Genomic DNA, 13,327 nt, shown 5'->3' with positions numbered 1-13,327 from the left:
GGTGACGGGTTCGATTCCCGATCGGTCCAGAAACTTTTTGTAAAGGAAATTCCCTTGACCTCCCTGGGCATGGAGTATCTTTGTACCTGCCATAAGATATTTATACACGCATAATGGGTATTTGCAGGGGAAGCTCTCAGTTGATAACTGCAAATTGCAAAAGAAAATATCACTGTGGAGCGGACCTGGTGTGATGGTTAGAACACTTGACTATCACGCCGAGGACCTGTGATCGAATCCCACTCCCGACAAACTCGGAAACTCGGAAGGGAAGTAAAGCGTGGGTCCGCGATTAACTACCCCAGGGCTAAAAGTCTCGTTAATACAGATAAAAAAAAAGAAAATATCACTGCCAGTTGTTGATAACGTGCACGATGTTTGTACTGAGAGAACATCATTGCGGGAATTCCACATCATACAGCTTGTGTTACAACACCATGTGATAAGTGCACCCGCTGTAACGAGTAAACAGACGAAACCTGGATTTTCCGGAAAGGTTCTCGTTACTGATAACCTTTCGGCAAGACTGGTGATGCAGTTTATTAGATTGAAAATTTGTTTCTTCTATTTCTATGTGATGTGTAATACTTCAGATCGGTATCGTTGTATTTTGACTGTATGGTACAGGAAGAGGAACTTATTGGTACCATGTTTTTATTACGATCAGAATATTGTTCCACAGACAAACAGACGTAACACTTGCGCATTTAACGATCATTTTAAATATTCATAGTTGTGGGTTTCACAACCAGAGGCGCGCGCATTGTTTTATATGCGTTTGACGTTTAACACTAGCGCCTTCTGTTGACGATATTGCACAACACAGTGATTCGTGCAACTTTTCCACCAGGTGATGGTAGGGTGAACTGGGCGATGGATTTCCATGAAAATCGTTCAAGGTGTTACGTCTGTTTGTCTGTGGTTGTTCTATCATTGAGAATGATGTAAGCGTCAAATAATTTTAATTTTAAATAACATGTTTCTTGTAAGAGAGACACCCCAGTCAACACATGATCGTATATGATGTTGGATAGGATGCAAAAGTGGAGGCGATATACGCACACTTTACACGCGGTAAAATGGAAGCAGGTACGCATATGGCCTCCACTTTAGCATCCTATTCAACATCATATAAGACTTTGTGTTATCTGGGACACGTTTGACATTCGATCATGAAAATGACGATAGTTATGCCACACTTCTTGCAAGGTATTGGTTCCCTTATTAAGTACAGGGGATACTCAAAATAACTGGGACAGGCAAAATTTTCACTTTTCAAAAAATGTTCAACTCGCTGTAACTTTTCGAAAAGGGCATCAAATATACTAAAATTTTCACTGCAAGTTCATCAACTAGTTATGTATCAGTGGTCTAAATTTGAAAAAGATCGGGCTATATACCTGGCAACAAATCCATACTCATGTTCTTTCGTCTCCTCTTTACGCTACCCAGAGAGCTAAACGCGAGAGAGCGCACGAGCCTACGGATAGAAACCGTACTTTGCGTGTCTCTATATTCTAAGCCCTGCTACGAACCGTACGTAAACTTTTCGCTTTCGAGCCCTACTTAGCAGCGACCGGTGCGGTTCACTTCTTTGTTCGGGGCTCTACTTAACGTTAAAACGCTTGATTGAGCCCATGAGTGGGCTTGGTCTTAGAGGTGGGCGATGGGCAGCGTTTCACTTCCTTCGCAAGAGCTGAAAAGCGCTGACGGGCTACGGCTTTGGCTCTTCGTGTTTTCGCTCACTCTATAGTGGCTTTGGCGTTCCTTTGCTCCTCTATCTTCCTCCAGGTGTCTTGTGTCATCCTCTGCTTTCTATGAGTGCTAGCTCACCCAAACTATTCGACTTGTGTTTATTGGCCGAGCTAGGATTTTTGTTTTCAACACGTTTATTTTGCAAAAATTGGAAATGTAATAAGTTTGTTGTTGGAAAACGATCATGATCCGTACAGGTCCCATACAATTCTTGATAAATTCAGCCCCCTCGAGGGACCACTTAGCCCTGAGATACGGACTTCCAATTTTGACACGCTCATTTCTTAGCTAAAACAATCCTTTTCCCAGAATTTGTGATTCCTCTATTTCAGGTTTCTCCAAGGATTCCTACAGGAACTGGTACAGGGATTCTTCCAAGAGTCCCTCTACGTGTACTCTTTCCAGGATTCCTTCAGGATTCTCTCAGTAATTTCAGCGATTTATTCAGTACTTCTCCCTGGAATTTCTTCAGAAACTCTAGAAATTGGTCCTTGGATTTCTTCAGGTATTCCTTTTGGGAATTCCTCCAAGAATTCCTCCAAGAATTCCTCAAGGGATTTCTCCAGAAATTCATCCAGGAATTCTTCCGGGATTCTTCTGGGAATTCCTGCATGGATTAATCTTGAAGTTCCTACAGGGATTCGTCCTAGAATTCCTCTAGGAATTACTCTAGGAATACCTCTAGAGATTGCTCTAGGAATTCCTCCAGAGATTCCTACTGGTATTCCTCTAAAGATTCCTCCAAGAATTTTTTCAGTGATTCCTCCTGAAAGTGCTCCAGTGGTTCTTCAAAGCAAACGTCCATGAATTTCTCCAGGGACTTCTCTAGGGATTCCTTCAGTGGTTTCTAATGAAGTTTATGCAGGGATTCCTTCAGGAGTTCCTCTAGAGATTTCTCAAGAAATTTCTTTGGATTCCGCAAGGAGATACTACAGGCATTCTTTCAGGAATTCTTCCAGAGATTTCTCCAGGATTTCATTCAGAGACTCCTCCAGCAATACCTTTAAGAATTCCATCAGGAATTATCCCAGCAATTGCTTCAAAAATTTCTTCATGAATTGATTCAGCAATTCCTCCAGGAATTCCCTCAGAAATTACTACGGAAAATTCTTCAGGAAATCCTCTTCGGATTTCTTCAGAAATTTGCGCAGGAATTCCTTCCGGAGTTCATCTAGGAATTATTTCAAGAATTCCTTCAGAGATTCCTACATGAAATCCTTCTGAGATTCCTCTAGGAATTCCTTCAAAGATTTCTTCAGGAATCCTACAGGAAATCCTCCAGGGATTCCCTCAGGAATTCCTCCCGGAATATATCCAGGAGTTATTCCAGGTATTCCTCCAGGACTTTCTCCGGGATTTCATCCAGGCATTTCTCCAGGGACTCCTCCAGGAATTCCACCAATAATTCCTCCACGAATTACCTTAGATATTTCTTCAGGAATTCTTCCAGGAGGGTTTCTAGGAAATCCTTCAGAAAGTCTTTTAGAAGTTTATTCAGGGGATTTTTCCAGGCAATTCTTCGGAAGTTCTTACAGGAAATTTATCTAGAAATTTCTCCTCCAGAGATTTCTTCAGGAATTCCTCTGGGAATTCCTCTAGGAATTTCTCTAGTAATTTCTTCAAAAATTTCTCCGGAGATTCCTTGGTGGAGCCTCGTAGTCGTGCGGTTAGGGTCACCAAGCTTATAATCGCACCATGCTATGGGGTGAGGGTTCGATTCCCGCTTCGGGCGCACACTGGGGCAGGATTGAAAATACACGGAAAAAACCTCTAGCTCGTCGAGATGTCGAGATACGTACTTGGTGTCTTCAGAGAAAATATTCCTATGAACATGGTCGATATTCTGAATGGTAGCATATTTTTCTTACGTTATTCGCATAAAAGTCCTATAAGTCATTTTGGCCATCTTTCATTTTAGCGGTATGGTGTCTTCGGAAAAGTTGTTCGGCTATTTATGCTTAAAAAGTTTGCCGAAGACGTCAAATTTCCAAAGCCTACTGTTCTTGAGATATTAGTCGTTTTATAAAATACCTACCTAAAATCGAGTTTTTTCATTAAATTACGTTTGTAAACAAATTTAATGTCCGTTTTCGAGTTATAATAATGAAAAATACTAAAATATAACATATGTAAAATAAATTAGTTGGAAAAAACAAAATATGCATTGATTTATCATAGAAAGTTCCTGAAAATCACGCAAAATGTATATAGGACGTTCTTGCAGTCGGGCAAGTTCGGGCAAGTTTTTTCATCGGCGATCACCTAAAAAATACATAAGCTTTCATGTAAATTTTTTTCACCGACATGATATTTGATGGTTTTTTAAATAGCGTTCAAAGTTTACTGTTTTGTGTGAATTAGTACAACATTTTTGCACATATTTTACCATGTTATATGTTGCCAAGTGAACCATGAGAAGTGTAAATGCAATCTAGTTACAGGTTTAGTCACATTTAAGCTCCAAACAAATTGTAAAACACAAAAATGTCCTAAACACGCCATTTAGCCTTGGTTTTATTATTATCTTATATAATTTTATTTAATAGAAATATTTTTTGTGTGTTCAATGATCTAAAAACTCACTTTTATTGGCATTTCGGACATTTTTGTGTTTTACAATTTGTTTGGAGCTTAAATATGGCTAAACCTGTAACTAGATTGCATTTATACTTCTCATGGTTCACTTGGCAACATACAACATGGTAAAATATGTGCAAAAATGTTGTACTGATTCACACAAAACAGTAAACTTTGAACGCAATTTAAAAAAATCATCAAATATCATGTCGGTGAAAAAAAACTACATGGAAGCTTATGTATTTTTTAGGTGATCGCCGATGAAAAAACTTGCCCGAACTTGCCCGACTGCAAGAACGTCCTATATACATTTTGCGTGATTTTCAGGAACTTTCTATGATAAATCAATGCATATTTTGTTTTTTCCAACTAATTTATTTTACATATGTTATATTTTAGTATTTTTCATTATTATAACTCGAAAACGGACATTAAATTTGTTTACAAACGTAATTTAATGAAAAAACTCGATTTTAGGTAGGTATTTTATAAAACGACTAATATCTCAAGAACAGTAGGCTTTGGAAATTTGACGTCTTCGGCAAACTTTTTAAGCATAAATAGCCGAACAACTTTGCCGAAGACACCATACCGCTAAAATGAAAGATGACCAAAATGACTTATAGGACTTTTATGCGAATAACGTAAGAAAAATATGCTACCGTTCAGAATATCGACCTTGTTCATAGAAATATTTTCTCTGAAGACACCAAGTACGTATCTCGACATCTCGACGAGCTAGAGGTTTTTTCCGTGTATTTTCAATCCTGCCCCAGTGTGGGGCGTTGAAACTTTTCGTGAGAATAGTTTCTTCTCCGTTTCCACTGGTGCATGCTCCGTTGTCCGTTGTCTAATGTTAAGTTTAAAACAGTCTGTACAGCCGAAAGCTGAAGACGTTGTCCGTGTCTTTTAAGATTCTTCCAGTGATTCCTCTAGGAATGCGTTCAAGAACTCTTCCTGGAAGTCCTCCAGAAATTTCTCTGGGAATTCATCTAGGAATTTGTTTAGGAATTTCTTCAGAAATTTCTCCAGGGTTTCTATTAGTATTTTTCCAGAGATTCCCTAGAAATTCCTGCAAGAATTCCTCCAGGAATTCCTCCAGAATTTTCTCTGGGAATTCTCCAGGGATCCCTTCCAGATTTCCTCTAGGGAATACTCCAGGATTTCTTCCAGGGTTTGTTACAGTAACTCAACTAGGGAGTCCCCTCAGAATTTCTCCTGGAATTCCTTCAAGTATTCCTGCAGTAGTTCCTCCAGGAATTTCTTTGTGAATTGCTCCACTGATTCATTCAGGAATTCCTCCAGAGGTTTCTATAGGAATTCATCTTGGAATTGCTCCGGAAATTCTACTGGAGGTGCCTCCCAGAATTCCTCTTCAGATTTTTCCAGGAATTTATCTAGGAATATATCCAGGGATTGCTTCAGGCATTCGTCCAGGAATGTCTCCCAGGATACCTCTAGGGAATCCTCCAATTCTTTCTCCAAATCTTGCAGAAATTCCTCCAGGAAGTCCTCCAAGAATTCCTCTAGCGATTTCTACAGGAATTCCTCTAGGTATACTTTCGGAAATTCTTACAGGAATTTCTAAAGGGATTACGCCAAGAATTTATCCAGAAGTTCCTCCAGGATTTCCTGGAAAAAATGCCTCTAGAATATCCGTTGGAACTAAACCTTGTAAGCTTCGATTTTTGTCTCAACTAGGACAAAACTTGTTTTAAAGAATTGTGTTCTGCGAGCGGTTTCACAGTTATTAACTGAGTGCTTTCGCGGAAAGGAGCAGGACCAGAAATTCCTTGGGAAATTTCTTTTTTTTTTCGAGTTTACCTGATAGAAGTCCTCTTAGTTTTTTCTTTTGAAAAATAAGAAAAGAAAGGTGATTCCTAACTTTCTGTATAAAAGTTAGTCTACACATCATGCCGAGATTATGTGTTTTTCTTTTTCCGCGAAAAAAGTTGTGAGTGAGTTGTCTGTATTTTTTTTATTTTGATAAACTTTATAAACACCAAATGTGTTCATCACTTTTCCTTCTAACTCATACTCCACCCAGCTTAAAATAAGTCTGCGGCACACACTTCCGCATTGTTCGTCTACTTCCTGCCTCCAGAAACATCACACCCCGCCGACCACGGCCAGTCGCAAACGTTCTTGTTCCGGTTGAAGTGCAGTCCCGCGGGGCAGTCGAACTGGCAGATGATATTCGTTCGCTCCTTACAGGTGTAGAATTTTGTACAATCCGGGTGAGGATGGTGTACGGCTGTTGCGTGGGCCACGTTGCTGACACAGAGGCGCGGATCCACATGGCATCGGAACTCCCGACATCCTGCACCGCAGTCAGACCCCGTTGAACCTTTAATAGGCTGGGTAGCGGACAACCCTGAGGAAGCGCAGGAAAAGGGAAAAACATTACAACCGGAATATCGATGATACTGTTTCATTGCAAGTTTTGACCATTTACTGTGGAAGTTTTTTTCATCTCATTTTGTTTATTATACATGGTCTTGTACTATATACTTTATACTAGACTTAGTAAATATTTTTTAGTTCATAATCTGTTGAATATGTTCGTCATTATATTGAAATGTCAAGAAAATCTTTAGTCCTTGCGAATATTTCAATAATGTAACAAAAGCATTTGATTCAAAAGATTTACCTAATATTTTTACTACCTGTTTTGAATTTATACCGAAAAGAAATAGGTTCAAACATTTTGTAATTTTTGGTGTAATGTTCAACAATACTTACTTATGTTAGCTTTCTTAGAAATCCAATCCAGATATAATTGAACATCAATGAATATAGCATAACCATTTTCACGACAGCGAGTCGGATCATCATCTGATTGCATTCCATACGAAACAATACCTCCCAAGTACCAGGCCCCACCGTTGTCGAAGAACAGGCCACCACCACTGTCGCCATTACACACGGTTGTACCAGTCTCGTAGCCAACGCATAGAGAGCTACGGTCCACGGTTTGTCCATAACCTCGATGACTCTCGATACAGTTGACGATACTAACAACTGGCATTACAGCACTCTGTAAAATTCTTGCAAGCGATTTATCTCTCTTCAATCCCAAACCGACGGCTGTTCCTGACTTTCCAATGAGACTCTTCAATTTGCCCAGGCAAGCCGGTTGCACATAATTGTTGAGTTGCGCTGAGCCTTGTAACTCCAAGAGTGCAATGTCGCTTTTTACTTCATCTTTCTCAAATTCACTGTGCGTAATAATTTTGGAGATTTCTTGACGCTGCTGCGTAGATCTATCATCCAAACTGTAGACACCTAGTAGAATAAAGAGTTGTCTTGGAGACAGTTCATAGTCGGTTTCTGGATTTATAATGCAGTGTGCCGCAGTGAGAACAAATTTACGGCTTATGAGGGTTCCACCGCAGATTAATAGATTTTGATTTTCTTCCCTCTGGATTATGGCAGCATGCCAAGGCCATTCGCCTTTTTTGGTGTCGGTTCCATCCATTATTAAATAATTTACCATTTTCTTAACTCCACAGCTCTGTTGGTAAGAGCTCTTCAAACTCAGAAGAACTATTAAAATAAATGGGCACAGCTTTGGAAGCATGGTTCACTATCAGATGCACTCTTATCCCCCGGTAAATTTCAACTGATTATAATATAATCAGTAGTGATCATTTTGTACTTGTTCGAGACAGTATCAAGATGTGCAGCTGATATAGACACTGGTAAACGGACATGATACTCTTTGGTTAGACCATTTCAGAAAGAATATTAGGCATCGAGGATGGTAGGAGTATTTCATGGCGGACATGTTTTCATGATATTGGTTTCCATTGTGTGAAGCATCCATTTGTCTGTGATAAGAGTAACGTTAAGGTATCAGTACACGCTTTGCCAATTGTGCAAGTTTTTCCGCACGCATAATCCAGTAGGCCAATAGTGGCGTCACCATTGACAAAACATCGAAAATGTCAAGCGTATGCTTTTGGGTTGTTCATGAACCACATAGACAAAAATTTGGCTATGTCTGACCCCCTCCCCCTCTCGAAGACCTAAATCCATACAGAAGTTTTGAAATTTGTATGAAGCGTAGACTTTAAGGGCCCATATAGCTGAGGCGGTAAACGCACGGGTATTCAGCATGACCATGCTGAGGGTGACGGGTTCGATTCCCGGTTGGTCCAGGATCTTTTCGTAAAGGAAATTTCCTTGACTTCCTTGGGCATAGAGTATCTTCGTGCCTGCCACACGATATACACATGCAAAATGGTCATTGGCAGAGGAAGCTCTCAGTTAAAAACTGTGGAAGTGCTCATAGAACACTAAGCTGAGAAGCAGGCTTTGCCCCAGTGAGGACGTTACGCCAAAAAGAGAGAGAGAGAGTAGACTTTTATCAGACCCCCCCTTCCCACAAAAAGTCTACGTGGTTTATGACAGAGATGCATTTGAACGTGTTCTGTTCATGTTCTGTTCAAAGGCAGTGCTCACGTGAGCCGTGTTCAAGTTCAAACACTAGTGGGTGTTTGAACGCAGTGCACTGTGTATCTAAGCAACGATTTGCCGACTTCACTTTCATTCGGTTATTATCGTTAAGACGTGGCTGTCGGTCGAGGTCAATCGAAGATTTTCATAAGGTTTTCGCGTTCATCGTTGGATATGAAATAAATATCTGCAAAATCTACGAATCTGATAGCTGATCCGTTCATGAATAGATACAGTTAGGTTCGCTCTTAACTATATAAGGCTTTCACCCGCTTTCCGTAAACTTCTGAACACCTCTAGGGCTCATTGCATCAGGTCGAGCCCCGGCCACTTCCTGGACATCAACTTTATCCCAATTATAAAATGTTGAGTCAGAAGTGTTGCATGCTAGTCCGGTCTATATGAGCCATGGTACGGCGTGGGGAGCGCCGGTCCGTTTCTGCGCAGTGTAATGATAGTTTTTATCTTGGTCATCATGCACCCAACATCCAACTTAAAGACACTTAATAGTATTAAGCTTAATAAATTATTACCCATCAGAAAAATTGGTGGCCGGCTAGTTGAAAAATAACCAATAAATCGTCATTGGTGATAAGTTGAATTAATGACGCAGTCGCGTCGAACACCTACATTCGGTTGACAAATCACTGGCTCTAGATCTGAACTGTCACTTTTGAACACCTTTGCGTGAGCCATCTAGTTACCTAAATTTTGTTCAAAAGTGTGAACACGCACTTAAGAGCAATCAGGGAACACTCAAGGCACGCTAACGGCACATGAGCGTTCAAAATGCATCTCTGGTTTATGAACGGCCCCTTTGCTGTTGGTTGATGTGTGCGGAAAAGTTTGCACACTTGACAAAGCGTGTACTGATAGCTTAAGAGCGGTAATTGAGAACGGCTTACTTCTCTATCGTATTGTGCACTGAAAACGAACTATTTTAGATTTCTGCGTTATTTTGAAATCGACACATTTATTATGCGTTGCGCGAAAATTTGTACGCGCAAGCGCCCATACATCTCCGCCTGTAAGAAAAATCATTTTGGTGTTTTCGGCGCAGTATTTCTTGGCCGATTCGCGCACTTATTGTAGAAGACACCATAACGATTGAACATACCAGCGGAGGTCTATTAGCGATTTTGCACCTTTTTCGCTCTCTATTTTCTTGCAACGGGTAATAATTGAATTAACGATAAAATCTCGACCGTCGCACGAACGATGCATTTGCAAATCGTCTATATGTTTTTCTTGGAGGACTATATGATGGGAAATTGATACTGAAAAAGTTTCAGCTAGAAAACTCTCTTACTACCCTAAGCTAATTCAGCACCGGTGAATTTTAAAGTTACATAAAAGCTGTCTTCAGCAAACTTGCTCAAAATTGATAGATCGACAACTTTTCCTACAAATATATAATGGCGCCGATCCAGTCAATACACGTTCGCATATGATGTTGTATAGGATGCAAAAGTGGAGGCGATATACGCACACTTTACACGCAGTTGAATGGAAAAATGTACACATATGGCCTCCACTTTAGCATTCTATTCAACATCATATATAAGACTTTGTGTTAGCTGGGGAGGGAGGGGTTTTTCCTAATTTCGGCAAAAGGCGGAGGGACGCCTAGTGTTGATTGATTGATTGATTTGTCTTTATTAAAGAGACTTTCAGCCCTTGGCTGGTTCGTCTCTATCCTAAACAAGAGGTGAGCCAGAAGGGCTCACCCGGAAAAATACAATATACGCTACAATATTTTTTCAATAGCTGTAAATTTTTACATTTCATTTTTTTTTTTTTTTTTTCGGGGCCGGGGTCCAGGGGCCTGCGGTTTATTTCGTGCCTCGTCTTGTTGGTCGGGTTGGTCGCAGGGGGTCTGTTCCTTCGCTTGTTTGGAGGGGGGTTCGGCTTACCGCTCGGGTTCCGGAAACGGGGGTCCGAGGTGCGGGCTCTTCCGACCAGGCTGGTCGTGGTTGTGGGCGTGTTGGTGGGGGTCGCTTGGGGTGGGGCTTACCACTCGGGTCCCGGGGAATCCGAGAGGACCGAGGTGCCCACGACCGGGTTGATTGACCTTGAGGGTCGATGTGATCCCGGCGAGGCCGGGGGGTCCGGGGTATTGATGGTTTTGTGGTTTGGTGGTTCCGTGGTGGTGGGGCTCTGCCCGCCGGTGGTTCGTGGTGGTTTGGAGGATCGTTTTGTGGTACGACTTGTCACTTGGGTCCCAGGGAAGCCCGAGGGGCCCAGGGGGCCCACCGGGGGTTCTGGTTCGAGGTTCGTTGGGGTAGGCCTTGAGGTTGAGTGGGAATGGGGCGCCTAGTGTATCGAACATCGGTAATGGAGGTGGGTTTAACTCCCAAACCCACACATGGATTTGAGGCCACCATATTGGCCGTTCTGTTCGCAATTTATGAGTTCCGGAGTCCGGATATCTTCCCCCATACAACATATTCTCACATAGGATGGTTTTAGAATACGGTCGATAAATCAGAATATGATATAAAAAGTTTGGCTTAAAAAGAAAAGTGTCCAATAAGATCGAAAAAGCTAATAGGAAGAACACGCCGCGATATAGGCAGACCCCTATGAACGGAGTGTGAATTCCGAAAAAGCTACCGATCGATAGAATTTGTGATGAAAGCATAACAATGCATAGGCAGTCGGGTGCCTGAAACTTTTTCCAGTCTTGGTAAGGTGGTATTAACTATATTACCAACCAAGCCGATCTGTTCAAAAGCACAGGTCGTACGGCAGAAGTTTCACGCATTCGATGTATTCGTTCAATACATGGCCTATTTGCCTAATTTCACCTTCTATAAAATTTTCACACTTGTTCGCTACCTAGCGAATACTAGGTATCATATCTATGATTTCATTATCCACTTTGATCTCTACTCCCTTAGACTATGTGTAGAAAAAGACCGATATAGCCACAAAATCATCACATTCAAATATAACATCAGGCAAAATTTTACAATATTTAACCGCCTACTTTCCCCACGTCAAAACTTTTATATCGAAAATTTTGTAATTTAGTATGGAGCGTAAAACAGTGATAAATCCCCTTTCTCCTTCTTAGCGCTACGTTATATTTAAACGAACCCAAACTTCTCTAGGTATAGTATACCATTTTGCTTGAAACACAGTTTACAAAATCATGGAGCCCTTCAATTAATAACTGTGGAAGTGCTCAAAGAGCAAGAAATTGAGAAAAAGCAGGCCAAATTCCAGCAGGAACGTATAAATACAAAAATGAGAAGAAGAAGAAGGTTGCCATTTGTGATCTCCGGGAAACCTTCTCCATAACAGCTAAACTCATGTTTCATGATTTTAGAGTTAAAAACTCCTTCAACAGCCGCCATCTTGAAAATTGTATGGTTTTATAGCCTAGAACTTCTTAGAACAGCTGCCGCCTTCAATTGTGGATAGCTCTAGAGTCTTAAGAACTATTGGGCCGCCATCTTGAATATTGTGATCACCACACTTGGACTCCGGATATCTTCCCCACATCGAACATACCCATCTTGCATGGTTCTCTCTCTCTTCTTGGCGTAACGTCCTCATTGGGACAAAGCCTGCTTCTCAGCTTAGTGTTCTATGAGCACTTCCATAGTTATTAACTGAGAGCTTCCTCTGCCAATGACCATTTTGCATGCGTATATCGTGTGGCAGGCGTGAAGATATTCTATACCCAAGGAAGTCAAGGAAATTTCCTTTACGAAAAGATCCTGGACCGACCGGGAATCGAACCCGTCACCATCAGCATGGTCATGCTGAATACCCGTGCGTTTACCGCCTCGGCTATATGGTTGAAGAGCCTGAAACTTGATGAACTGCAGCCATCTTGAATGTTGAGGCTTTTAGCCGCCATCTTGGAATTCGGGCCACCATTTTGGATGCTCTGGTTGCCATATTTAGACATATCCCACACCAAATATACCTGTATTTCATGGTTTTACAGTCCCAAATTCTCTAAACAGCCACCATCTTGAAAGTTGGGGCCACCATTTTCGATTTTTGGCCGCCATGTTGGATATAATTGTCGATACATTCGGACTATAGACATCTTCTCTATACTAAATACACCCATATTGTAGGGTTTTAGAGCCTAAAAATCCTTGATAAAGCCATATTGTATTTTGTATTATGAGCTGCCATCTTGAGTTTTAAGCTGCCATCTTGAATTTTGGGCTAACGTCATGGATTTGCTGGTCCCCATTGATGAACTCGATACAACATTTTTCCATCATCGCACGATTTAACGGTCATTTTGAAAATAAAATGTGTTTCAGACTGTGCTCGCATGTGCCATGGTGGCGCTGCTGTGCCTACATCCCCTCTCAAATACGGAAAGAAATGAACGCGATGCCGATCAATGTTTACATAAAATGACTCAATCATGAACCTTCATTCATGTTTTATGTATGGATGACGCCACGGAGGAGTCGTCACCTACATCGAGCCGAAGCAAACAACACCTGCAAATGAATGCTTCGGATTGAGCATTATAGAGGGTGCTAGTGAGTTGCCGAACGATGTT

General features: G+C 41.2%; 2 protein-coding genes across 2 annotated transcripts; both read right to left on the bottom strand.

Annotated features, from left to right (window-relative positions):
- Positions 1–6,419: 6,419 nt before the first annotated feature.
- LOC109621365 (chymotrypsin-like protease CTRL-1) lies at positions 6,420–8,328 on the bottom strand. The gene is made up of 2 exons (XM_029876758.2): positions 7,075–8,328; positions 6,420–6,706 (listed from the first exon to the last, which is right to left on the bottom strand). The coding sequence occupies exons 1-2, from the start codon at positions 7,910–7,912 to the stop codon at positions 6,420–6,422; spliced, it is 1,125 nt and encodes a 374-aa protein (XP_029732618.2). The 5' UTR covers positions 7,913–8,328.
- Positions 8,329–10,699: 2,371 nt separating this feature from the next.
- On the bottom strand, positions 10,700–11,119 carry LOC134286014 (collagen alpha-2(VIII) chain-like). The gene has a single exon (XM_062847574.1). The coding sequence runs from the start codon at positions 11,117–11,119 to the stop codon at positions 10,700–10,702; it is 420 nt and encodes a 139-aa protein (XP_062703558.1).
- Positions 11,120–13,327: the final 2,208 nt, after the last annotated feature.

The sequence above is a fragment of the Aedes albopictus genome, chromosome 2 (assembly GCF_035046485.1).
Source record: "Aedes albopictus strain Foshan chromosome 2, AalbF5, whole genome shotgun sequence".
Taxonomy (NCBI): domain Eukaryota; kingdom Metazoa; phylum Arthropoda; class Insecta; order Diptera; family Culicidae; genus Aedes; species Aedes albopictus.
Note: the sequence above shows the minus strand (reverse complement) of the source record. Positions and strands in the feature narration are given on the sequence as shown.

Excerpts from the sequence above, each read along its gene's own strand:
- LOC134286014 (XM_062847574.1), bottom strand. The coding sequence starts at position 11,119 with ATGTTCGATACACTAGGCGCCCCATTCCCACTCAACCTCAAGGCCTAC.
- LOC109621365 (XM_029876758.2), bottom strand. The coding sequence starts at position 7,912 with ATGCTTCCAAAGCTGTGCCCATTTATTTTAATAGTTCTTCTGAGTTTG. Across the intron at positions 6,707-7,074 it reads TTCTAAGAAAGCTAACATAA|GGTTGTCCGCTACCCAGCCT; the intron begins GTAAGTATTGTT and ends GCGCTTCCTCAG.